Here is a 27,147-nt window from a genome sequence, read left to right as displayed (position 1 = left end):
AACACAGGACCTCATGGGTCATTATTGCAGCTCCTCTGTTTTATAGTCACAGACAAAGACTTATGGAGTCTAAGGTCTGCAAAGAAGTGATAGGACCATGTGTAGGCTATGCATTAAATTCATAAATAAGTTGGGATCGTAGCCAAGGGACGGCGTACACTATCAGCCCCTGCTGGAGGGGCTCTTGGAGCTGCAGTGGTTGATGGAGTCCTGGAAGGAAGCTGATGTGAAGCTCAGTAGGGAACGGGGGGCGGAAAGGGAGAACGGACTTCAGTGATGGCTGAGTGCCGGAGCAATTTGAGGGCAACCAGAGATTTGGAAAGGACAAATGACAACTTCCTAGAACGAGCTGTTCCAGATCTTATGGGAGAAAAGGAAACAGCTTGGCCTCGTCTTGGGTAGTTGACAGGAACTGGGGTAGGAAGTATTTGTAGTAAAACTAGTGCTCACATCATCATGAAGTTCCTCTTGAGTGGAAGAAGGAAATGGGGAAAAAATGCAAAGCAGCGCACATGGCAAGTTGGTTTTTGTGGTGGTGTAAGAGAAGATGGAGAGGATAAATCAGCAGAGGGAGACAGTGCTGTGCGGTGGACGGGCCCTGGACTCAGAGTCCTGCAGACCTGTGTGTGAATATGGCCCTGTGTGGCCCGGAATGCACTGTTCCCTCTTCTGAATCTCTGAAATGAAGACCTTTCTCCCTAGCCCATAAGTGGTTAGGAGGATTAGAGGAGATGTTCTTGAAAGCAACTAGCATTTCTTTCTTAGAACACAGTGCTCAGTAAATATTGGTTTATTCCTTATTTTGGGGGGAGACTTTCAGAAAACCTCCAGTGTAAGATGCCAGTTGGAAATTTCAGGTACTAAAGAAGCAAGGCCAACCTAGTTAACAGGCATAGCGTAGAGAAGTCCCTTTTGCAAAAGGAGAACCCGCCTAAATGGGAGAGGGGAAAATCTCAACACTGGGAGGGTGGGTTAGAGGCAAGGTAGGAGCATCAGCATAGTCTGCTGACGAGGGGCTGGGGCTCCAGCAGTGCCCTGATGTGAGGTTCCTCTGCCTCGCAAACTGGGGAGGTACTGTGTGCTGGGTAACTCAGCTCGACCCATTTTCATGACTGCTCGGAAATACAGGCTTAGTTTTGTGTTCCGTTGTAGCAGCTTCCTCTCTCTCCTCTCTTGCCCCACCCTGCTTTTTTTGGTATGAGATTAAAATTTGCAAGAGGGACTTTACCTAACAATTGCAATCAGTGTAACCTGGCTTATTGTACCCTCAATGAATCCCTAACAATAAAAAAAAAAAAAGAAATCCTTCTGATTCATTCATTGTTTTTTAATCCCTATTATGTTAGTTATATTTGTAAAAATTTTTTTGAGAGAGAGTCTCCTGGGCGGCACCTGTGGCTCAGTGAGTAGGGCGCCAGCCCCATATGCTGAAGGTGGCGGGTTCAAACCCAGCCCCGGCCAAAAAATAGGAACCAAAAAATAGCCAGGCGTTGTGGCGGGTGCCTGTAGTCCCAGCTGCTCGGGAGGCTGAGGCAAGAGAATTGCATAAGCCCAAGAGCTGGAGGTTGCTGTGAACTGTGTGACGTCATGGCACTCTACCCGAGGGCGGTACAGTGAGACTCTGTCTCTACAAAAAAAAAAAAAAGAGAGAGAGAGAGAGAGTCTCCTTCTGTTGCCCTAGTGGAGAGTTGTGGCATCAGAGCTCACAGCAACCTCAGACTCCTGGGCTCAAGGGATTCTCTTGCCTCAGCCTCCCGAGTCATTGGGACTATAGGTGCCTACCAAGAGGTGCGGCTGGGTTTCTATTTTTAGAAGAGATGGGGGTCTCTCTCTTGCTCAGGCTGGTCTTGAACTCCTGAGCTCAAGCTATCCACCCACCTCAACATATTTTTAAATTATTAGTTGCTTAAGATCCTTTTGGTATGGGTATGAAGAGGAAAAATGACAGTTTCTTAAAAAAAAAAAAAATCTAAGAATGGAAACCAATAAAATCAGAGTGAAATGTGGGATCCGGGAAGATACAGAGATAATGGAGATGTATAAAACTAACCTAGTCTTTACCAAGGTAACATCGGGGGAATTCCTGCTCCTGGACCCTTTGTAGCCCCAAACCAGGGATGTTATCATAAGATCAGAAAACCTGCGTGTGAACAGGTGCTTTGGATTATTTTGTAAATGGGTAAATTGAGGCTATGCAACAGAAAGTGGTTTGCTTGAGATCCAAGTGATCCTACAGCAGAAGGAGGGTTAGAACCCGAGTCTCCTGACCCTTACCTGCGGTTCTGTCTGCCCTAGTCCTCTGCTTTTTGCTAGTAATCATCTGACTTTAAATACCTGCACAAAACTGATCTGTGTGGGTTTTTTTCCTTTCTCCAGGGCCAAGTGCTTTCGGGGCAAAAAAGTCCTTGGAGATTATGATATCAAGGTGGAACAGGTAAAAGCCTGAAGCCCAGAGTTGCGTCTCTGCCATCACCACCCCTCCCTGCTGGCATCGCGGAGTTCTGCTCGTGCCCATCACTGGGTTCTGGGCCCCCCCATCTTCTCTCTCCCACTCATTTTCCAGGGCTTTGCCCTCTGGGAGGCATGGTCCTGAAGGCTGCATCTTTTCATTTTCCCGACTTCTTTTCATGGTTCTGGTGTCTATAAAAGGGCAAGCAGTATGGCTCTCAGGGCCCCCAAGCTGAAGAAGATGTTAGCGGAATCTCTTCCCGGAACACTGGCCTCCGCATCGTTGGTAGTGAGATACTTCTGTGTTTGGACATGACCCCTCCAGCGGTGGCTACCCTAGGCCCCAGGCTACCCTTTTAATACACTGAAAGGCCCATTTTTTTTTACCTTCTCTGTCCCTTGCTTCATGACAAGTAGGAGATTAGGTCCGTTTGGAAAGGACAAGGAAGTTTGCTTTAAATGCTGCACATGTTTTCTGTGTAACAATAGAAGTTACGCATCATTTATTACCCATGCATTTTGATTTTACAGAGTATTTTTGTATCTTAAAACAACATATTACATAGGCAGAGCTAATAAAAATTATTATTGTATTTATTTATTGTTTTTGAGACAGTCTCACCATGTTGCCCTCGGTGGAGTGCTGTAGTGTCACAGCTCATGGCAACCTCAAATTCTTGGGCTTAAGCAATTCTCTTGCCTCAGCCTCCCAAGTAGCTGGGACTACAGGCACCTGCCATAATGCCCAGCTACTTTTTGTTGTAGTTGTCATTGTTGTTTAGCTGGCCCAGGCTGGGGTTGGAACACGCCAGCTCCGGTGTATGTGGCTGGCATCCTAACCATTGAGCTACAGGTGCTGAGCCTATTCTCATTTTATTGGGGAAATTGAAACCCAGAGAGGACAAGTAACTTGCTTAATATTTTATGAAGCCATTTGAGGGCAGAACAGAACTAAAACCCAGTCACCTAAACTAAAACCTAGTGCTTTATGTCAAAACTGATAAAGGGAACATTTGTCCGGGTCTTCATTCTCGCCCTATAGAGAGGAGGCATGAAGGATGCTGAGCTGGGGGTTGGAAGACCGGAGTTTTGCCCCCATCTTCCCCAACCACGCATTTTGTTTGCCCAGAAAAGTTACTTCCCTGCACTAAGGCCCAGTTTCTGACTTTGGTGAATGGAGATAATTATTTCTGTCCCACCTGCCTCATGGGGGTGCTGTGAGAATCAGATGACATCAGCATGTGAAAATGCCTTGAAACCCGTAAATAAATGCTGGGTGGTGGGGCTGCTGCGGGGCAAAGTGGAGGTTGTGGACTTCCTCCCCTGCTCTCATTTTCCAGGCGGAGTTTTCAGAGCTCAACCTGGTGGCTCATGCAGACGGGACCTATGCTGTGGACATGCAGGTGCTCCGGAATGGCACAAAGGTTGTCAGGTAAGGACCTTTCTGTCTTCAGGGTCACTGTCATTGTCTTCTGAGTTTACTAGCGCTGGCTTGAAGGGGTGGTTTCCAAGTCAAATGTGGGAGTGATGCAGCAGAGCTATGTACAGTACGCTTAACTTAATGATGTGTGCTGTGCAGAAGTGGGAGAAAAGGCAGAGAGAGTCAGCTCCTGCCATTTAGGAGTTCCTGGTCCAGTGGTAGAGAAAGCAATGTTGAGCTTCAGGGACTCAGCTCACTCAGGGGATTCTTTCTAGGACTCCTCCCGCCCTACACTCCCTGCAGCCTGTGCAGCTCTGTGCTTTTAGCCCTACATTCTCCCTGGAAAACAGGGTTCCATTGCTAAAAACAAAAAAGTTTGAAAGCATCTGATCTAGCCCAGCCTTCCATTTTGCACTGATTTGCTTAGATTCCCCCAGTGGGTTGTGGCAGAGTCCTGTGTCTTGTTTGAGATCTCTCAACTCCCAGTCCTGTGTTCAGCCTAGAGTCCTCATTCTTGGGAACTCGTAAGTCTGATAGGGAACCCTAGGATCGGAAGAAACATTGTTGGTGGAAGAAATTAGCAGTTATCTAGCACTTACTGTGCCTTAGTATGCTGGGTGGCTTATAGATGTGATGGTATCATACAGCAATTCTGTGAGGGAGGCAATGAGAATTCCAGATGGCGGGAAATTGTTTCCATGGTTCTATTCTTCCTGGGGCTTCAGGTTCTCAGACTTTAGTCTTACTCCAGGAAAAGACTCTGCCTTCCCCTTCACCATGTAAATCTGCAGAACTCTGACACTGAGGCCTCTAGGGTCCCAAAGGAACTGGGTCAGTGACAGGAAAGGCCAGACGGGGGCTATCTGAGACCTGGCAACAGGAAATGTGAACTCATCCATCCTGGAGACTAAAGAGGAAGACAGAAAAAGAGAGGTCAACCCAGGCGAGTGGAGAGCTTGGGCACATCCTACCAGAGGGAATGGATGGGCCCCTCCTGCTGCAGGCCGAGTGTCATGGGACGTGAGCATGCCAGCAGGAGGTGGCCCCGAGGTCCAGCGCAGGGCACCCAAAGGGATCTGGCAAGAATAAGGCAGGCCTTCCAGGTACCGGTGTAGGAACCCAGCGGGTGGCCTCAAGTAGAGGGCTCCATTCCTGTAAGTAGGGTAGAAGGCTGGAGTTTGACTTGAAACATATGGCTGGGGCGGGCCGGCCTCCCAGAATGGGGGCACAAGGAGCTTTTCATTCTAGTTGCACTGGCAGATGCCAGCTTGATGTCGGCTGGATGCTAAGTCCTCTGAGTGACTTAGGAGGGCTCCTTCAGTTGAACCTCGCTTTAAAGGACTGATCTCTGAGCCCAGGTGGGCCTGGGGCTGGGGATTGGGGGTGTGGGGGGTGGATAACTTCCTGGGGAGAGAAGCACATGGTAGAAAACTGCCGAGCCTCAGAGCCTCAGGGGCAGACTCTCTGGGAAGGTGAGATTCCTCTGGCATGAAGACAGGGGCCCAGGTCCCGTGGAGCAGCCGCAGCTAGGAGCTCTGCTGGCGAGAGGTAAAGCGCTGGAGCGTTCCCACGTGCAGGAACACTCTGTGCTCTCAGCGCTTCCTGTAGCATTGCTCAACCTCATTTCTGCGAAAAGTATTTGCACCCCTCCCTAGCGTCCGCTTTGGAGGAACAGCATTGGGAAGTCTGGCATCTGTCCTCAGTCAGCCTGGCCCCTTGCTCTCCTGGGGCCCAGATAAGGGTATTGACTATTTTAAGGAGTCGGAACAGGACACTGAGATGAGGGACCTCGTGGCAGTCCGGTGAAGGGAGCCAAGCACTGTCTGTTGCCTTCAGTTTTCCAGGACCTGCTTTGAGCACCAACTGTAGAGCCACACGGAGCCCCAAGTTCTTGTCCTATCCCACAAGGATGGGGAAAAGTCCTTTTCACTTAAGATGGGAAGGTCTAAAAGTGTTTCTCCCCTCCTGAAGGCAACGCTTAGCCCAAGGGACTGAGGGAATTGCAGACATCTGTCCCTCAGCTCTCCTTTGGAAGGTGCCATGATACCTCATTTCCCACTCCAGAAAGGGGTGATAATAATAAAATGAGGGTCTTGGACTAGGGGACCATTTTCTCTGTTCTGGGCTTTGGAAATGGAAGACGAAATGATGCCTGGCCTGAGTGCTGGCATGTGCTAACGCTGCCTCTACATTCTCACCAGGTCCTTCCGGCCAGACTTTGTGCTCATCCGGCAGCACGCATTCGGCATGGCGGAGAACGAGGACTTCCGCCACCTGATCATCGGCATGCAGTACGCAGGCCTCCCCAGCGTCAACTCGCTGGAGTCCATTTACAATTTCTGTGACAAGCCATGGGTGGTAAGTGAGACCCCCCCCTTCTCCCCAGGTGAAGGTGTAGGATCCAGGCCCTGCATCTCCCAGTGCCCCAGGAGGGGGGTTCTGGAACTCAAGATGCAGTAGGCAGGCACCTGCTGACAGGATGTGACAGGAGCTTCAGCTGGGACGCGGGTAGGGCCTGCTATTGCAGTGCACATTACCACGTGTCACAGGCTGGGTCACCTGTGCGGCAGAGTGGACTTTTGGTCTCACAATAAAGTTGCACAAAGATTCTGCGAAGCCTTTACATGTCTGTAGGTCCTGTCCTATATTATGGGCTACACTGATTTTTAAAAGCCTGCTTCTTGACTCTTCAAATAATCTTACTAAGACTGGAAAGGCCTGACCCCACTAGGGACTAAGGGAGTGAATGGTCCAGCTGAGAGAAGTGTTAGTGACAGAGTCACACCAAATGTTTCAACAACCCCCAAATGAGATTTATGCACATACATATGAATCAGACTCTCATATGAGCTAGCGGTACCCTTGGTGATCATCAAATCTTCCCCCTTTGTGGTGGAGATGTGAACATTAAGAAAGGAAAGTAAGCAGTAGAAAACCACTTGCTATACCTGCTATGGCACCAACTTCTGAGATTTTTTCCACGCTGATTTCATTCTATCCACACAATAACCCACAAGGAATATATTATCATTATTATCAGAGAAACGAAACCCAGGAAGGATTAAGTAATTTGTCAAAGTTATAGAGCCGGGATTTCTCTACACAGCATTGCCTCTCACATAGATTGGGCTACTACGTGAGGAAGAAGCTGGTCTGGTTGTCCCATCCTTGGCCAATCTGGAAATCCAAGAGGGCAGTAGGAACTTTTAGGCAGAGAGAATAAATGGGTTTGGAGGAAGAGTGACCTGTAACAACTACTGGGGCACTGTGGCCTCCCTTCTGACAGCTCCTCTGCTGACTCCACTGCTGCAGGCTGGCTCTCTCAGAAGGAAACCCCTACCCTCTGATCACATCTGCTTCATATTCTTGTTTTGCAAAAATCAAACTTCAGCCATCACATACACTGGGTTGCCAAGGTTCGTGCCATTGGTGGCTGATCGTGGAGTTGCTCAACTTCAAGTCTTTCTACCACTCAGGGAGCTGAAGAGGGCATTTCTGTTTGTTTGTTTGTTTGCTTGTGTTATGTTGTTGTTGTTTTAATCAAATAGGTCTATCACCTCTGCCCTCGATCTTTTTTTCACACCTGAACCAACAGCTTTCTCATTCCCTTGGAAGCCAGGGAGAGACCTTAGAGTGTGAAAGAAAGAGCAACGGACGGAGGACGAGGTGTCAGAAGGGCCGGGCCATCGTCCAGGAGTGGACTGACCTCCCGAGGGGCACTTGTCCAGCCTTTCCCTCCAGGATCTGGAATCCTGGAGCTCTGCCCAAACAGGCTAAAGGAGTTGTGTGCTTTGAGTGCATCGCCAGTCACAGAGGGGCACGTATGAGACCTTCACCACAGTTCTTTTCTGGGAACATCCAGTTCCTCGTCCATGCTACTGCACACATGCCCTGACTCCCACCCGTCAGCCTCACACGGGGATTCCACTACGGTCAGCTTTTCCCGGGTGATTTCATTACTTATCAGCCCTCTGACTAACCCACCTTTGCCCAGGCTTCTTTCTCTACACGCTGGGAATAACAGTAGTACCTGCCGCCACCTTGTCAGCCTGGTCGTTAATAGTCCCCTAGTGTTTGGGATCTCTTAAAGGAACTAAGTCTCTGTTTTCTTTTTCTAAACTGTACCAGAGCCCAGGCAGGGGAAGAGCAGGGAGTACCCAGGGCTCTGCCCCTCCTGAGATGTGGGATCTGGTGAGGGGTCACACGCCTGCCCATTCACAATCCCGGCACATTGCCTTTGGCCTTGCAGGAGAGTGGCAGTGCTCCCTGGCCAGACACCAAGTTCTCCTGCACGTTGGGCAGTTGCCAGATGAATGACATTTTACATACTGTTCTCTGCCTGCTAATGGAAGTGGACAAATTTGGTGACTTGTGGTGGCAGGCGGGTTGCTCTGAGAGGATGACTTTGGCTCAAGTTTCTAACGGTCTCTGCTGTGGCTGCTCTTGGTGTGGGGAGAGGCCTGGTAAAGTTGGAGAAAGCTCTGCTTTGCCCAGAGTTGTCTCTGACACACTCACTGGCTATGAGGTTGGTCGGGGCAGGCCACTGGGACTTCGGAAGCAGATGTGAATTTCTAATGAAAGCGGCATTCAGAGAAAGCAGGATGGCGCCTGAAGAAGATGGTCCCTGCAGAGCCTCAATAGCAGTTACTTGGAAGAATAGGGAGGGACAGTTACAGATTGGGAGTGAATGGGCCTGCAAATTCATCTGAAATTGCTGTCAGTCTTTCTGGGGTTTTTGGAGACAGGCACATCAGGGTTAAATTAAGGCATTTAATTTGCAGGATGGATAAGGGTAACACATTATTCAAAATGATCTTTGAAGTCCCATATCTTCTAAGAGATCCAGATTCATTGGATAGGTCTTTATAATGAACATACCTACCGATTAATTGCCAACACCACCACCAGCCTCCCAAATTCATTTGTCTATGTGTAGAGGAAATAACCCTTATTGAATATTGCATTTGATTAATTGGTGACTGTGCGCCTGTGCCTTAATCTAAGTTTCCAGGTAGGCAGGTATTAGATGCCAAGCTGCCCAGTACCTTGAGCAGACAGGACTGGTGGAGACCCAGTAGAGGAGGGTAGGCTGAGCTCCCTGAGACCCAGCTAGAGCCTGGGAACTGGCTGCCATCATAGTGTTGGCTGTCCCAGGGCTCTGAGAGTCTGCCTCAGGCCTTCCTGGCGTCCATGTAGTGTCTGTGTAACTCCTCCACAAGCTGGGAAGATAAGGCCCTGTGTGTCTTGGTCCCATGCCAGCACGTGGCTGCAACAGGACAGAGGTCGTTAGGAAGAGCTGGCATCAGCTCCCCAGGGAACTCAGGCAGGTACCTAGAAACAGAGCTGAGCCCAGCACGCTCCGGTGGGCAGGGAGGACTTAAAGGTCGGAGGAAGTGGTGAGGAGGATCAGAGAAGGCAGGAAGGATATGAAGGGTTGGTCTTGACAGTCAAAGCAAATGGAAGAGCCAACAAAAGAGCTAGGCAGCAGGGCACAGGGCAAACTGCACCGACCAAGCAGAAGACAACTGGGCTCTCCCAGGGCAGCCCCAAGTGCAGGTGGGGTCTGGGAGCCTGCGCGGGCTCTTGCTTCTTTAGCCTCAGTCTCCTCATTTGTCCAGTGAGGCGGCTGGTCTAGAGGCTCTCTAACATCCTTTTCAACAATAAAATCTTAGGGAATTGAGAGTCCGTGAATCATTCTTTCCATGTTAGAGCTCTAGAATCACTAATAGTGTATGAACTAGAAGGAGTGACCCAGTAATTCCAACATTTTCCAGCATTTCAAAAATAACAGAATTATATCTGCATTCACAAAAGGACCACACTTAAACTGCAGTTCGACAGTGGAGTTTGGGAAGAAATATAATAAAGGGGATATACTTTATGGTACAAAGTTCAAGGAGCTAACCAAATTCAACCCTCTCATTTTATGTCTGGGAGCCTGGAGAGGAGTAATCATTCGCCTAAACACACCTAGAAAATCAAGAGGCAGACCAGGAAACAAAAGACCAGTTTTCTAACACCCTAGTCCTGAGCTTTTACTGCCCTGGCCCCCTCTCCCTGCACTCACTCAGGAAAGTAGGACCTGAGCTTTTGGAATATGCTCTGGCTTTCTTTTCTCCAATACATAGATTTGACCTGACAACTTTCCCATCTAGCAGTTTCCTGATATTGACAGCTTGGAGTATGAACTGACCCAGTGACACTAGGGAGAAGAAGCTGTGTTTCCCTGCTGCCAGTGCTCTGGGGCTGGGTGTGTGGGCGTGAGTGCAAATGGGTTGAGCAGAAAAGTCCTACGTTTTCCTGTGGGAAGAAGACGGTCCCTGCAGAGCCTCAATAGCAGTTACTTGGAGGAATAGGGAGGGACAGTTACAGATTGGGAGTGAAGGGGCCTGACTTTGAATCTGGCTCAACTCTTGTGTGACCTTGTCCAGTGAGACGGCTGGTGTAGAGATTCTCTAAAGTCCTTTTCAACAATAAAATCTTAGGAGATTGGAAGTCCCTACTTACTTAGAAAAGAGCCTAGGGTGGGTAGCCTAGCTGTGCACCAAAAGACTTTTGATCCCAGCACTGTAAGTATGTGTACTTTCTCTCTCCCCATGGAGCTATTCCAGTTTCTTATACGCAAAATATGCTTGGGTGAGGAGTAAGTCCCAGAAAGACTGAGCCCGTCTACCTTGCATGTGCCAGGACTATCCAAATCTTCCTGAAGAACAGCTCCTTTCTTCTGCCCAAACTCTGGTGACTCCATACTGCTGACAAGGAAAAAAATCCACTATTCTTTTGCCTGGCATTTGAACGTCTAAGACTTGGCTTGCGTTATGTACCCAGCTTCATCCCCTGCTATTGGATAGATACAGGTGTTTGAAGTCGGACCCCAAGGCTAGGCATGGTGGCTCACTCTGGGGGGCCAAGGCAGATAGATAGCTGGAGCTCAGGAGTTCAAAACCAGCCTGAGAAAAAGTGAGACTTCTGTCTCTACTAAAAATAGAAAAATTACCCGGATGTTGTGGTGGGCACCTGTAGTCCCAGCTATTTGGGAGGCTGCAGCCAGAGAATCTCTTGAGCTCAAGAGTCTGAAGTTGCTGTAAGCTAAGACACTGCAGCATTCTACCCAGGGGAACGGAGTGAGACTCTACGTAAAACAAAAACAAACAAACAAAAAATGAAACAAAGTCGGATACCAAATTTTAACCTCAGCTTTACTTCTTTGCAGCTCTGTGGTAAATTTTAGGTAAATTTTCCACCCTTTCTGGGCCCGTATGTGAAATGAAAATGATAAAGTACCTAGTTCGTCAGTTTGATATGAGTAGTCTGATGAATTGATGTCTGTTTCAGAAGTGATCTTAGCTAAGCTGAAACATTTGCTTTTCTTTTGCAGTTTGCCCAGCTGGTGGCCGTCTACAAGACACTGGGAGGAGAGAAGTTCCCACTCATTGAGCAGACCTACTACCCCAACCACAGAGAGATGGTAGGTAGCAGGGTGGGGATGCCAGTCTCTGCTATTTTCATGGCAAGGTTAGCCATGTGGCGACTGTGAGCCTCAACCCCAAAGACTCCACTGGGGTGGAACTGCGGAGCAGCTTTATGGAGCTGGAACAGCTGGATTTAGCAGAGGGTCTCTTGTCAAACTGCAGTCAGAACAGGGAAGAGCAGGAACAAGGGCCATTTCATCGAGCTGGGAGAGTAACAAGCCTCCCACACAAACCAACAATCAGAAGATCCCACTGCTTTGGGTTCCAGCCCCAGCTCTGCCATGTGTCCCTGGACAAGCGACATGTCTCACTACATGCAGTTTCCAATGGGACAGTCAAGTGGGCATAATTATCCTGACCAGGATTCCTAGTATGGTACATACATTTATGTGAGACTGTCTAAGGAATAGCCTTCTGAAATGATGTGACTGGAAGCAGTCTCAGACATAAGATGTGCTCCTGTTATTATTCACCAGACTCTTCTGATCCCTGGGCTTCCTCAAGATTGTTATGAGCTGGGTTATAACACTGTGCCTTCTCTGAGGCCATCATAGGAGGTCTGGTGGAGCAGAGAGATGAAGTGGTTGGGTGGTAAAGAGACTGTTGCTAACGTTTCTCCTCCATGGAGCTCAAATTCCCTCCTTCCTCCATCCCCAAACTCTCCACCCCAGGCTGGCGTGACCACTGGTAATCCTACCTAAGCTACCAATGCAGACTTAACTGCCAAAGCATTCCACATGGAATAGAGATCATGTTTGTTTCCCCTTCCATTCCCTTTGCCAAAAGGGATCTCCATTTGTACCATTGCTGGGAATCAAGAGACTTCTTACAACAGCTGGTAGAAAAACAGCATGTGTAGAAAAACCATGGACCTTGGAAAGAACTGTCTCTGTCATCTTTGCTAGAGCTTCCCCAGAGAGAGGCTCTGGAAAATTAAGCCCTTCTCCTTAATAAATCCTGGAGGCCAATATCAGGACTTTCCCTTTCAGGAAAAGCCAGGAATCCTGGCAGAAGCCAAGGAACCCTCAGGGGCCTATGGTGGGAGAGCTCAGGGAGCCCGAGACACAGTGGTGAGGGGCTGAGCTGAAGGGTGCAGGAGCTCTCTGATGATCAGCACTGGCTTTTTCCTGCTGTAACATCTAGCAGGGCTGACCTCTTAACAAATTCCAATAGTTGCAAAGTATATCCCCTATCCACCACTCTTCTCTTCCAAGGGCCCTTGTGTTATTTCTCTTCTGTCTTCTACCCTGAAATTCACACTCAAGAGAGGATGGCCTCTCTGAGCTGTCAAAAGCCGATGCAGAGAGATTTCAGCTCTATAAGAAAAAGGAGGGGGAGTTGGCTTAAAAAATAAGTTCTAAGGTAGGAATTAAGACATTAGTAATCTAATGTAGGCAGAAGAGAAGCCTTATGGACATCAGTTGAGGGCATTGGGTATAGTTAACCTGGGGAGACAGTATCAATTCTTAAACACCTCTGTCTCTGGAGATGTGCTGAGTGGGCCTGACCCTCGGCCAGCTGTGGTGTAGGATCACAGCATGGGAGGGAGATCAGGCCACTCTGTTCTCCCAGTGAACATCCCAGTCTCTCAGGACACTCACCCAGACAGATGAAAGTGTGTCAGAGGATTAGGATGGGATGAGACAGGAGGAAAAGAGCCATAGTGTGTTATCTTTTCATTCCTGCCAGTCACCCTGTCTGTGACGTGGTCAACCCAGCTTTTGATATTTGCATTTTCTCACAGACATAAAGACACACCGTCTCTTACGCATAACATTCACCATTTATCCCCTATGAGATCAGTTAAGGCAAAGGGAAAACACATTTTCCTGGGAACAAAAGGGAATAGTCCTGGATTTGGAAAACAAACTAAGGCAGAATAAACACTTCCAGTAAAAGGTACAAGGCTAGACGAATGGGGTTTTGGAAGTAGAGGTGATGGGCTGGAGGCAGGATAGAAAAGTCATGTTACCTTCCCTAGCCCTTGTCAGGCTCAGGGTTGGGATCTTGAACACAAACTGTAACATGCCCCATCCCTGCTTTGCCACCAGCCAGACTGTCCTCTAGACGTTTCCCATCAGCTGCCAGCAGTGGGGCAGGTGGTGATGGCCAGTGCTCTGCAGGGAAGGAGAACTGGCTTGATCTTCAAGACTCTGGAAGGGATGTGGTAGTCACTGGTCCCTGCTAGGGTTGGATGATATCAACAGACTCCTTCCTGAGGGGCAGGTGGCCCCGGTACCAACTGCAGGCGCCATCAGCATGCTTCATGCAGACATAATTCTGGGCCTGGTACCCGTAGAGCTTTTGTTCCAACATCCAGTCGGTCCAGAGGCACTCATTGGGGGCTGAGTTGGTACAGGGCACTGTATAGCAGGTGGTGATCTAGAGTCGTGGCCACACAACATCAAAGTGAGTCCTTTTTCCATTGCTGTCTTTTAGACTCCTCCTAATCCCAACAGCCCATCTCAAATGCCCTCTATCTTATGAAACCTTTCCCAGCTGCCAGCCTTCCCCTCCCCTGTACCCCCACATGCAGTACGGCCTCTCTAATGGCCTCTCTGGAGTCAGACAGCCCTGAAGGTCCTTCCTCTACCACTGACTTTGAGCAAGTCACTTCACTTCTCAGAGCTTTGATTTCTTCACCTTAAAATCCCAGTTCTTCATGAACCTGTTATGGAGACTAAATTAAACATTTAAGATAAGGTGGTTGTATTACTTTCATAGTGGCTGTATTACGCCATCTCAGTCTGCCTTAGATGACAGCCACCTTCCCAGCCACAATGTCAGTTCTTTGAGATCAGGGCCTGTGGACAGAGTGCTTTCCCATCTCTAACTTCATATAGTAAATAAAGTGCCATATAGTAAGTGAATAAATGCAAATGCATTCACAAATGAAGGAGTTCATAGAGCAAGGCTGAAAGGCTCCTGATCCTTGCCCCATAGCACCCAAGACCCTGGAAATGGACATTCCCTTACTTGGCAGCCACAGTTCAGATGGTAGTGATGATTCAGACTCTCTCTCTGCAACAACGACAAGTCCTCCCAGGGCTCAATGTAGTTGCACAGATGGATGAAGACTTTTCCATCACTGTGGATCTGACCTTCGGGGGGAGAGGGAGGAGAGTCTAGCATCAAGAGTCTGTTTCTGGAGCCCCAAAGCCCTGGGTGCAGAACTGTAGCTGCTCCAATGGTGACATGGAGCTCAATGAAGAAACCAGAAAGTCCTTATAATCTTTATAGCAAAGAGATTAACAGATTATGTTTGTACAAAGGTAGAGTTGTGGGATCTGGTGAAGGCTATTTCCTTTAGCATAGCTAAAGCCTATTTCACTTAATAGTTACATGATTTTAAGAAAGTCACATTCATTCTCGGCTGGAAGATGAGAATAATAAGGATTAAATGAAAGAATGTCTATAAAGATTCCAGCACAGCTATAGGCTCACAGAAGATGTCCCATAAATAATAGGACCCTTCCCCTTTCCAATCCTTCCCAATATCCACACAAGCCAGTCCTCTGCTTTATGGGTACTTACCTTGTTGAGTCTTTCCTCTTCCCCATAAGAAAGTTGCTCTTCTTCACTTATGAAAATCCTTTTCGCCTTTCAAAGACACTTTTCAGTACCACCTAACCTTCAAAGCCATCCCTGACCACACTAGCCCACACTTTATTTAGACTGTTGGTCACTCAATCATACTGAGTAACTATTAGGATTTAGTACCAAGAATATGTCAATAAATACGATAGGATCTCTGCCCTCAGGAAGTTAAAAATTAGTAGATGGACGTAGGCAAAATGGATACTATTGTGTGATCATACACAACGTGCAGCATGAAAACAAAGGGAAGCACCATGGTCTCTCTGGCAAGGATGTAGAGCAAGGGAGGTGTCTCAGAGGAACGATGCTTGCGGCTCACCTGCCAAACCAGGTGGAGTAGAACCGCTCTGTGCAAGGACACAGCCCAGCGACACACCTCCTGCAACTGCAGGTAGTTTAGTTCAGCTCTGGGGGAAGTGAGCGGCTGGGAACAGTCACTGACAAATGGCAGAAGATAAAGCTGAGCTAGAGAGGAAGGCAGTGTTCTTGTCACAAACAGCTTTCAGCATCAGGCAGAAGAGCTTGTGCCTTGTCCTGAAGGGCCTGGGCACCAGTGTTGACTTTTCAATGGACTTGTGTTTTGTCATTTAGCCCCACTCTTGGTTAGACTTGACCTCCTTAAGGCAGAGAGCACATCTCCTACCTCCCTTGATGCACCGACATCAGTGCCTAGCAGAGGGCCAGGCCCACAGAGAGAAGGTGCTTAGGAAGGAGGTACGATAACAGCAAGTCCTGGTCTGCTTGTCCCAAGAACTGGAGAGCTCAGTGGTGACCTCTGCCTCTGCCTCTCCCGTCCCAGAGCTCCCCAGCTCAGCACAGTTATATCTCTTTAGAACTGGGAAGTCCCTGTCACTGTGGCTTCCAGTGCCTGTGACTTGTCAGTTGCCTTGTCTGGACTGTCAACTCTGAAGACTGTGGCTTGTTATTGAATTTCCAGTCTCCTGCCCCACGCCAGGCAGTGAGTAGGTGGCCGTTCATTGCTAAATGGATGGACAGAGAGTAGAATCCCTTCACTTCTTCTCCCCACCTGCTGGGCTTTTTCTTTTTCTTGCTTTCTTTCTAAATATTTTTCATCTTTTAGAGCCAGTTTAGAGCCCTCTTATACAATGAAGCTTCCCTGACTATTTATAACCAACCTCTTTTCCCTGAACTCCAAAATGATTTAGTGCTGCGTTTGTTTATGGAGTTGTATTCTTGTGTGGTTCTTTAACTGTTCTACCTCAACCAATTCAGTCTGGAGGTGACCTGCCTGGGCCCAAGTTCATGGAGACAAAGCTGTGTTAGACTCGAGGCCTATGCAAAGGGCAGAGCTGAACTCACAGAGTAGCAGTTTTAGAGGGGCAGATATTGGCTCAAGATGCCAAAGGTCTAATACCAGCTTAAGCTGTTTGAAAATGGAACCAGTTTAGTGTGCTCCCATGGAATGAGTACAATGTAGGGTATATGGCACACTTCCTAGAGGCGGGACACAGCTACAAGAGGGACTCTACCTAACAAATGCAAAGATTGTAACCTAATTCTTTATACCCTCAAATTAACCTGAAATAAAAAATAAAAGAAAATGGAACCAGGCGCCCTAGACTGGGAGAACAGCCTGTCCTCTCAGGTTGTAGAGAGTGGTCAAGCGAAGCAGTGGTCGAGAAGACCACAGTGAGGACTCCCAGGTTGAAAGGGAGGTGACCAAGGCTCCTCCAGCTCACACAGTTCTGTGGTATGCCTGGGAAAAGGCTGCCTGGCTCAGCCTGCTGCCGGTGGAAGGCTCCTTTCCCACTACCTCTCTGAGGACAGCATCTGTGAGGCCAGTTACTGGTCTTTAACTTACCAGTCAAGAGATACTGCTTCTGGCTATTGGCATCCAGTCTCACACCACAGAGAGAAGAGTCAAAAGGTGTATAGATATACTGAACATCTTTGACTTCCTCAAACCCTTTGAACATCTGAAAGTCAATTACAAAAAAAAAAGCAGTATTGGGTCACTGAGTTTACTTCCCGAATTAAACAGCAAAACTCACATCTCAGTCTACAAGTTTAAGCCAAAGTTTAGTTCAGGATTTGGTGCACACAGAAGGCCCTACTAGGTTATTTCTCTCTTTTAACAAATATTCTAAACCTTAGTTTATCCCAGCGAGAGAAGGGAAGGTATCCCCAGTGGTCCTGTCCACAGGCAGCTGTGGGGCCAAGTGGACGTTAAGGCCCTGCCCTACCCTGTCCTTTGGATTCTGCAGGCCCTGCCCCCAAATCTCATCCAGGTCCACTTGAGCATCTAGACCCAAGGATCCCAAAGCCCTGTTACCCACCGGGAATCGGCCAGTGCCTCCCCTCTCAGCACACAGACCCATTCCCTCCACCAGTCCACTGCGGGTAAATGCCCTGTCCTGCCCCTCATACCTTAATCTGTTTGATCTCGTACCGGAGCAGTTTTTGAGTGTCAGCAGGGTCTGTGCTGGCAGGAATTACCCTTTCATTGGAGATTTTGGCCCGAATCACTGCATAAGAAGAGAAAAGAAGGAAACTTCAAGAGCCAGTGGGAGCAATGCATCTGTGATCTGGGTCATCTGCGGCCAGTTTTGTAGGGGAGCCCTTGGTTCAGGTGTTGGAGTGTGAGAACGGAGCACCCCAAACTCCTCTGCAGTGGCTCCAAACCCCTCAGGTTTCTTAGGGCCCACAGCCTCTGAGTTCTTTCTGCCCCTTGAGCCTTTAGGTTTGGAGAGCTCTAATTCTCCACAGCCCTGGGTACTGGAGGGGCGCAGCGTGTGGGGAGGAGGAGCCCCCTGAGGACAGCTGGTGTTGGAGCTGGAGGCCCCAGAGCTCTGCCAAGAGTGAATGTTAGTAAACGTTACTGAATTCTTAAAGGTTCTGGCAGTTCATCTTCTGCCATTTGGACATTAATCAAAAACTGTTGATGAAGTTCTTCCCTGGTGCCTGGCCTTGCTTGCATTGGGCCCCAGGCGCTGGCTGTGACTGAGACAGGCCCCCATCCCGCGGAACCCCTGGTCTAGCGTAGGGCACGCGGGACGCCGTGGCAGCACCAAGGAGTCGCGAAGCCTTCAGAGGAGAGGGAGGACCTGCTCAATGGGAGGCCGCCAGGAACTGAAGGGGATGGGGAGGGCGTCGCAAGCGGAGGGATGAGAAATGGCAAAGGTGTTGCGCAGGGGCCTGGCGGCACAGTCAGCTACAGGCGTGGACAGGCAGGTGGTTGCAGTGCGAGTCCTCTCCGCCTCTGCCCACCCCCAGTCCAGGAGTTGGGGACAATCTCCAGCAGCTCGGGGTGACACCTTGTTCAGTGACACTCCGCAGCTGGGGTAGGACAGGAGAGAGGGAAGCCGCTGCGACAGTCCCGGACACGATCTCTATCTCCTTACAAAGCGGTTGGTTCCGCGTGCCAGGTTGCCATGGTGCGGCCCTTCCAGCGGCAGCAGCCCTGGTGGGTAACGGGCGCGGGATTGCTTCGAGCTCCTCCCTTTCCCTCGGGACTCCAGGTCTGCAGCTCGTCCGGATACCAAGATCCCCCTCCACCCACGCACACGCACACCCTACTCACCGAGCGGCGCGCGGCAGACGTGCTGCTGGGGGTGCGCGGGGGCGCAGCTGCACGCCTCGCCCAGCCCCGGGGGCCGCAGCAGGGCCAGCAACCGCAGCAACAGCGCCCAGCTCGGCGCGGGCCGGGGGCTCCCGGGCATGACACCGCGGAGCCCGGGCAGGGCCTGTGGGGTCTGTCGGACCGAACAGCCCCTCCAGGCCTCCTTCGGAACGCGTCGCGCCCCTCGCCCCAGGCTTTATGAGGTGGCCCTGGGGCCAATCCCGCCCCAGTGGGCTCCGCCCCCCGCTGGCTCCGGGCCACCCGGCTGCAGGACCCGGGGCCCTTCAGACCGCCGGACTCGGGGCAGAAGATGGGGAGGCCAGGACGGAGGCCCCGGCCCTTCACCCTGCAGCCTGGAAGCAGAGGGGAGGCTCTGGGAGAAGGATGGTGTCGGGGCGGAAAGACAGAGCGACCAAGACAAGTGCATTAGGGCAGGAAGACCGACAGATGGAGATTGAGGCATCAGAGAAAGTGTGAGGAGAGCGAGCCGGGCGGAGCTGGAGAGAGGCAGGCAGAATTACAACAGGCGACGACCGGGACAGTGACCGGGAAGAGCGGACCCCTCGCTGGGCGGCACACTAGGAATGAGACGGCTACTCCGGGCTGCTTTCAGCTGCAGGAAGTGTTTTCAATGCCCTATTTATGAGGCTCCAAAGCAACAGCAAACAGTAATAGGAGAGGACAGAGAGAGTTGGGGGTGTGTGTGTCTTGGCTCTGTTGGCTGGGGGGTGGGGAGGGGTGTCAGAGAAGCAGCCAGGGCTGCAGAAACCCTTTCCCGTGCGCAGCGCTGTAGGCTCTGCAGATAGCTGGGGCAGTGCTCTCCGCGGGGCCTCACCGTGTCCCGTCACTTAAGGCAAACCTGGGACCCCAAAGCCCTCTGCAGGCCCTAGGCTACACTGATTTTTACCCTAGTGCGGGAGACTGTCTTGAAGGAGCAAGGCACCTGCCTCCTCTGCTCCACAGAGCAGAGCGCTCACGGCTCCCAATCCCGGGTCTCCATAGGGTTATTGCTGCGGTATGTTTTCACACCATGCAGAACTGGAAAGCAGGAGACTGGATTCTGATTCTGTCAGTAGGTAGCTCTGTGACCTTTACTTCTCAGGGCCTCAGATTCTTCTCCATAAAATAGGGTTAAACTACTTTATTTCTAACGCCCTTTGAAGCTCTTCTCCCCACCCCTGACGGGCGTTAGCCAGAAATACTGAAATCCCCAGGCCAGATGGTCCCCGTATCTAAGGTTCCCTTAGGAGTCTGACTTTGCATTATTAGGGTCAACATTACTTTTTTCAAAGGCCACCTTTTCGTTTTGATGGTGCTAGTGATGTTTGAAAAGAAGGAAATTGAAAGAGAGCCCAGTCTGAATGGGAACCACGAGATGTCCAGGTTGGCATCTGGGTGGGTTGGTTTTTCATACAGTGTCCAGACCAGGGTAGAGTCTGATGTATTGTCTGAAGAGATCTGGAAAAGCATCCAGTTGGTTCAGTCTCTTCATCTGACAGATGGGAAGGCTGAGGCTCAGCAAGGTAGAGTCACTTGCAGCAGGTTAGTGGCGGAGACAACGCCACATCCCATCCACAATATTACTTCTTCCATCGCCATTTTTAACAGCTTGAAATCCTGCCCTTGGCTGGTAACTCTCTTGTAAGTTTTTATTGCTCTTCTGTTAAAATATGGCTACCTCTCCCAAAGAATCTCTTTTCAGTGATGAACATATTGAATTCTTATACCACATTATCTGCTCTCTTTCAAACCCTGCGCTGGGCAGAAATAGACCTTAGCATATTGTGTGGTGGTAAGTTTGGACGTTTGTGAAGAGGGACTGGACAGCCAGAATTGTTAGAGGACAGCTGGACCTTTGAAGGGGGTGGGTAGTAAGAGGCTCATGACAAAGGGGATATTAAGATTCCAAAGATACATTTGAAAAAAAAAATTGAGGTTTGTTAAGATACAATTTACATACAGTAAAATTCATCTTTTCAGAGATACTTTTTTTTTTTATCTCCTTTGGCTGAGGGCCAGTCATGCCCAGGATTTGTCTAATGCAGAGACGGTTGAAGCAATGAAGTTTAAAGATGTATCAGATAGGAGAACAGGGTTCTTGTAGCTCTACCAGTAACCTTGGAAAAGCCACTGTCGTTCTAGGTCCTCAGTGTTTTGTTTTGTTTTTTTTCCTGATCAAGTTTACTGTTTTTTTTTTTTATATTTTATTTTTTGATATTAATCTTTTTTTTTATTGTTGGGGATTCATTGAGGGTACAATAAGCCAGGTTACACTGATTGCATTTGTTAGGTAAAGTCCCTCTTGCAATCATGTCTTGCCCCCAGAAGGTGTGGCACACACCAAGGCCCCGCCCCCTCCCGCCTTCCCTCTCTCTGCTTTTCCTCCCCCCCATAACCTTAATTGTCATTAATTGTCCTCATATCAAAATTGAGTACATAGGATTCATGTTTCTCCATTCTTGTGATGCGTTACTAAGAATAATGTCTTCCACTTCCATCCAGGTTAATATGAAGGATGTAAAGTCTGCATTTTTTTTTAATAGCTGAATAGTATTCCATGGTATACATGTACCACAGCTTGTTAATCCATTCCTGGGTTGGTGGGCATTTAGGCTGTTTCCACATTTTGGCGATTGTAAATTGAGCTGCAATAAACAGTTTAGTACAAATGTCCTTATGATAAAAGGATTTTTTTCCTTCTGGGTAGATGCCCAGTAATGGGATTGCAGGATCAAACGGGGAGGTCTAGCTTGAGTGCTTTGAGGTTTCTCCATACTTCCTTCCAGAAAGGTTGTACTAGTTTGCAGTCCCACCAGCAGTGTAAAAGTGTTCCCTTCTCTCCACATCCACGCCAGCATCTGCAGTTTTGAGATTTTGTGATGTGGGCCATTCTCACTGGGGTTAGATGGTATCTCATGGTGGTTTTGATTTGCATTTCTCTAATATATAGGGATGATGAACATTTTTTCATATGTTTGTTAGGCATTCGTCTGTCATCTTCAGAGAAGGTTCTATTCATGTCTCTTGCCCATTGATATATGGGATTGTTGGCTTGTTTCATGTGGATTAATTTGAGTTCTCTATAGATCCTAGTTGTCAAGCTTTTGTCTGATTCAAAATATGCAAATATCCTTTCCCATTGTGTAGGTTGTCTCTTTGCTTTGGTTGTTGTCTCCTTGGCTGTACAGAAGCTTTTCTGTTTAATGAAGTCCCATTTGTTTATTTTTGTTGTTGTTGCAATTGCTATGGCAGTCTTCTTCATGAAGTCTTTCCCCAGGCCAATATCTTCCAGTGTTTTTCCTATGCTTTCTTTGAGGATTTTTGTTGTTTCATGCCTTAAATTTAAGTCCTTTGTCCATCTTGAATCGATTTTTGTGAGTGGGGAAAGGTGTGGGTCCAGTTTCAGTCTTTTACATGTGGATATCCAGTTCTCCCAACACCATTTATTGAATAGGGAGTCTTTCCCCCAAGGTATGTTCTTGTTTGGTTTATCGAAGATTAGGTGGTTGTAAGATGTTATTTTCATTTCTTAGTTTTCTATTCGATTCCAAGTGTCTATGTCTCTATTTTTGTGCCAGTACCATGCTGTCTTGACCACTATGGCTTTGTAGTACAGACTAAAATCTGGTATGCTGATGCCCCCAGCTTTATTTTTATTACTATAACTGCCTTAGCTATACGGGGTTTTTTCCGGTTCCATACGAAATGCAGAATCATTTTTTCCAAATCTTGAAAATATGATGTTGGTATTTTGATAGGAATGGCATTGAATAGGTAGATTGCTTTGGGAATTATAAACATTTTAACAATGTTGATTCTGCCCATCCATGAGCATGGTGTGTTCTTCCATTTGTTAAAAATCCTCTGCTATTTCCTTTCTGAGGATTTCGTAATTTTCTTTATAGAGGTCCTTCACCTCCTTCGTTAGGTATATTCCTAGGTATTTTATTTTCTGTGAAACTATGGTGAAGGGAGTTGTGTCCTTAATTAGCTTCTCATCTTCACTGTTATTGGCGTATACAAAGGCTACTGACTGTGGACATTGATTTTATATCCTGAAACATTACTGTATCTTTTGATGACTTCTAGGAGTCTTGTGGTTGAGTCTTTGGGATTCTCTAAGTATAAGATCATGTCATCAGCAAAGAGGGAGAGTTTGACCTCCTCTGCTCCCATTTGGATTCCCTTTATTTCCTTGTCTTGCCTAATTGTATTGGCTAGAATTTCCAGCACTATGTTGAATAGTAAAGGTGACAGAGGACAACCTTGTCTGGTTCCAGTTCCAGTTTCAGTTTTACTCCATTCAGTAAAATATTGGCTGTGGGTTTGTCATAGATAGCTTCAATCAGTTTTAGAAATGTGCCACCTATGCCTATACTCTTCAGTGTTCTAATTAGAAAAGGATGCTGGATTTTATCAAATGCTTTTTCTGCATCTATTGAGAGGATCATATGATCTTTATTTTTGCCTCTGTTAATATGGTGGATAATGTTTATGGACTTGCGTATGTTAAGCCAGCCTTGCATCCCTGGGATGAAACCTACTTGATCATGATGTATGACTTTTTTGATGATAAGCTGTAATCTGTTGGCTAGGATTTTGTTGAGAATTTTTGCATCTATATTCATGAGTGAGATTGGCCTGAAATTCTCCTTTTTGGTTGGGTCTTTTCCTGGTTTTGGTATCAGGGTGATGTTTGCTTCATAGAATGTGTTGGGGAAGATTCCTTCTTCCTCAATTTTTTGGAATAATTTCTGCAGTACAGGAATAAGCTCTTCCTTGAAGGTTTGATAGAATTCTGGTGTGAAGCCATCTGGACCAGGGCATTTTTTGGTTAGAAGCTTTTTTATTGTTTTTTTAATCTCAGTGCTTGAAATTGATCTGTTCAGGAGCTCTGTTTCTTCCTGGCTAAGTCTAGGGAAAGGGTGTGATTCCAAATATTGATCCATTTCTTTCACATTGTCAAATTTCTGGGCATAGAGTTTCTGGTAGTATTCAGAGATGATCTCTTGTATCTCTGTGGGATCAGTTATTTCCCCTTTATCATTTCTGATTGAGGTTACTAGAGATTTTACTTTTCTATTCCTCGTTAGTCTGGCCAATGGTTTATCTATTTTATTAATTTTTTCAAAAAACCAACTCCTTGTTTCATTAATTTTCTGAATGATTCTTTCATTTTCAATTTCATTGATCTCTGATTTGATTTTGGATATTTCTTTTCTTCTACTGGGTTTAGGCTTAGATTGTTCTCCTTTTTCCAATTCCATAAGATCTCTTGTGAGATTGTTGATGCGCTCTCTTTCTGTTTTTCGAATGTAGGCATCTAAAGCGATGCATTTTCCTCTCAAAACTGCTTTTGCAGTATCCCACAGGTTTTGGTAGCTTGTGTCTTCATTGTTGTTATGCTCAAGGAAGTTAATGATTTCCTGTTTTATTTCTTCCTGCACCCATCTGTTATTCAACAGAAGATTATTTAATTTCCATGTCTTTGTGTGTGGTCGAACGTTTTTGTTAGAGTGGAGCTCCACCCTTTGTGCCTTATGGTCTGAGAAGATACAAGGTAAAATTTCAGTTCTTTTGATTCTGTTGATATTTGTTTTGTGTCCCAGGATATGATCAATTTTGGAGAATGTTCCATGGGGTGATGAGAAGAATGTGTGTTCTTTATCTTTGGGATGGAGTGTTCTATATGCGTCTATCAAGACAGTTGTTCTAGAGTCTCATTTAAATCTCTTATATCTTTGTTTAACCTCAGTTTAACTTTTTTTATTTTGTAAAAGCACGTCGATTGGACTCGTTCTTCCAAGGACCTTCCCAAGAAAAATAGGTGTAGGGTCCCACAGAGAGACGACACATTCTGACCAATTCTTCCCTTTCTCCTCTGCTTTCAGCTGACACTGCCCACATTCCCTGTGGTGGTGAAGATTGGCCATGCTCACTCCGGCATGGGCAAGGTAAGGCAGCAGGGCAGGCCATGCTTTGGGGTTGAGCCAAGAAGGGCATATTTCAAATAGCCCGTTTGTGAACTGCTCTGCTGTTTCTATTCTGTTACTGATATGTTCCTTCCAAGGACACGATGATTTGGCCCCTCTGAAGCCATGAGTATTACTAAGTGGATCTCTTTTAATGAGCAGAGTGCAGGCCACCTGCTCGTTGCTTTGAGTCATTGGCAACACGTGCGTCCCTGAGCCCTGAAAAGGAAATCTAGGGAGATAGGGCCTTCTGGGGAGATGTGGCACCAAGATGGACATCTGGGTTAGAAACATCTCAATGGATTTGGAGGCTCAGAGCCTTTGTGACTTCTCTGTGTGTGTGTGTGTGTGTGTGTGTGTGTATCTCGCTTCTCCCTCTATACCTTGCTCCAACATTAGGTCAAAGTGGAAAACCACTATGACTTCCAGGACATTGCTAGCGTGGTGGCCCTCACCCAGACTTATGCCACAGCCGAGCCTTTCATAGATGCCAAGTACGACATCCGGGTCCAGAAGATTGGCAACAACTACAAGGCTTACATGTGAGTAGGGAGTGGGGTCCCAGCACATGCTCCCCACATCCCCCTCAGCCCCAGTGGAGAACACTGAGCCTCCAAGTAGGGACCAGCTCTCAGTTTAACCTCGTCTGGCCCGTAAGGCAGGTGTCAGAGAGAGGGTGCCACTGAAATCAGCGATTCTTAACCTGGGTTCCTGCTAAGTCAGAAGAGGGGGGTCTATGAATTAAGATGAGAAATGATTAATATTCATTTTCACTTTCTAAGTGAAATTTAGCGCTCTCTTCCATTGTGAACAGAGACAGCTGACTTCAGTAGTAGTAACAGCAATACATAGGACTTTGTCCCTAAAGGTAGTCACAAATATTCTTGTATCACATTACAATTTTCTCTGAATACCAATTATTCTCATCACTACTCAGAAAATCATGTTAGTTATTACACCTGCCACTGCCTTCTGTACACCAGCACTGAGAATGCTACAGAGCATGAAAAGTCTCGTGGCTATGAAAGGAGACACCGTCTCCACACAGCTGTGTCCATTTGCCAGAAGGGAAAGTTAAAAGTTTCCTCCACAAGAATTCAGTAAAAGAAACAGTTTCCCTACTGTTTGTATATTGGCCTTCCATAATATACATAAGAAAGCAAATGGCTTATAATTCCAATTTTGGAAATATCAATACCCCATTTTTTTTTAAAGAGTGAAGTGGTATTTTCTTTACAAAGAAAGAGCATTTATTCATATATGAATTTGACCTTTGCCACTCAGGGCTTCAGCAGAATTCAAGGTTGAGCAGCCTTCCCTTCTCCTCACCTGCCTGTTTCTGGTTTTCTTTCCTCATCCCTCTTTTCAGGACTTGCACTCCCCACCCCAGGAGTTATGTAGGTGCCCCTCTGCACCCCTTTCCCACGCCACCCTTCGCACACTTACAGTTTAACCCTCCGCATGTGTGTTTCGTGTTGCCCTCCTCCTCCAGACCCTGAGCTCCTTGTGGGAGGAGACATGTGGAACCGTCTTTGCAGCTCCACTACCTGCACAGCAGCAGGCTCACAGTAGGTGCTCGACAGGTATTCAGGGAGAACTGAGGCATGGATTTTTTTTTTTTACCTTTATTGACTGGATTCTTTTCTAAAAAATAGCCCCTTTTTAAGGGCAGTTTTATTTTTTTAACTTATTTTTTTATTTCAGAATATTAAGGAGTCTACCTTTAAAAAGTTTATAATTTTATATTTATAGTCTTCCTGCTTCCGGAAAAGAATTCAGGACTGCTTTAAAAATATGCGCAAAGCAAGACAGGATCACTAAAAGAAGGCAGAAAAATATTTTTTTTCAGATGCCCAGGAAAACAGGTTTCCAGTCTTTTAATTTAAAAATCCCCCAAATAAACCAAAATGTTTATTAATGACTACAGTGTACTAAAGGAGAAACCAGGTGCTATAATCCTAGCATTTGGTAGGCCCAAGCAGGAGTATTGCTTGAGGCCAGGAGTTCAAGACCAGTCTGAGCAAGAGTGAGACCCCCCATCTCTAAAAAAAATAGAAAAATTAGCCAGGTGTGGTGACACATGGCTGTGGTCCCACCTGCTTGGGAGGCTGACACAGGAGGATGTCTTGAGTCCAAGAGTTTGAGTTTGTAGTGAGCTATGATGATGCCACTGCATTCCAGCTCAAGTGACAAGGCAAGACCCTATCTCAAAAAAAGAAAGAAAGAAAGAAAAGATAAAGGAGATACAAATTCTTCAGACGTTTTGAAAACAATTTAAAATGTAGCATAAGAAGCTTTAGATAACTTTTACTTAACTTTTTTGTTGGTAAGGGGCCATTCATTATTTGGAGGAATGTTTAGGCCCTCTCAGCTTTTCTACACTGCACCTCTTCCTAGAATTTGTGGCTATATTTCTGCCCTCAGAAGAAGAAATTGACTTAGCAATAGCAAAGCAAGGATTGGGATTCTTCCATTCTCCCCCAGCAATCACTTTGGAGATCCAGAGACAGCCATATTTGGTGGAAAGAAGGTGTGTTCCTGTCTCCACTCTCCGTAGGCAAATAACGTGGATCTCTCTGTGGAGGTCTGGTGACCTTTGAGTCCAGAGAGGCAGTCAGGCTGTTACTGAATGGCATCTCAGCGTCCCCTCTGCTCCCA

General features: G+C 47.4%; 2 protein-coding genes across 2 annotated transcripts in view; one reads left to right on the top strand and one right to left on the bottom strand.

The window, feature by feature from the left end:
* SYN2 (synapsin II) overlaps positions 1–27,147 on the top strand; it is a 181,278-nt gene that overhangs the window by 128,822 nt on the left and 25,309 nt on the right. Inside the window, exons 2-7 of the mRNA XM_053600409.1 lie at positions 2,377–2,434; positions 3,789–3,880; positions 6,070–6,226; positions 11,247–11,336; positions 24,409–24,471; positions 24,889–25,031. Of these exons, the coding sequence (XP_053456384.1) occupies positions 2,377–2,434; positions 3,789–3,880; positions 6,070–6,226; positions 11,247–11,336; positions 24,409–24,471; positions 24,889–25,031 (603 nt within the window). The remainder of the gene's footprint in view (positions 1–2,376; positions 2,435–3,788; positions 3,881–6,069; positions 6,227–11,246; positions 11,337–24,408; positions 24,472–24,888; positions 25,032–27,147) is intronic.
* TIMP4 (TIMP metallopeptidase inhibitor 4) lies at positions 13,103–19,102 on the bottom strand. The gene is made up of 5 exons (XM_053600419.1): positions 18,479–19,102; positions 17,326–17,423; positions 16,760–16,874; positions 14,317–14,441; positions 13,103–13,722 (listed from the first exon to the last, which is right to left on the bottom strand). Exons 1-5 carry the CDS (start codon positions 18,615–18,617, stop codon positions 13,525–13,527), a joined length of 675 nt encoding a protein of 224 aa, XP_053456394.1. The 5' UTR covers positions 18,618–19,102; the 3' UTR covers positions 13,103–13,524.

The sequence above is a fragment of the Nycticebus coucang genome, chromosome 8 (assembly GCF_027406575.1).
Source record: "Nycticebus coucang isolate mNycCou1 chromosome 8, mNycCou1.pri, whole genome shotgun sequence".
Classification (NCBI taxonomy): domain Eukaryota; kingdom Metazoa; phylum Chordata; class Mammalia; order Primates; family Lorisidae; genus Nycticebus; species Nycticebus coucang.
The sequence above is the reverse complement of the archived record's forward strand: the minus strand, read 5'-3'. Positions and strand labels throughout refer to the sequence as shown.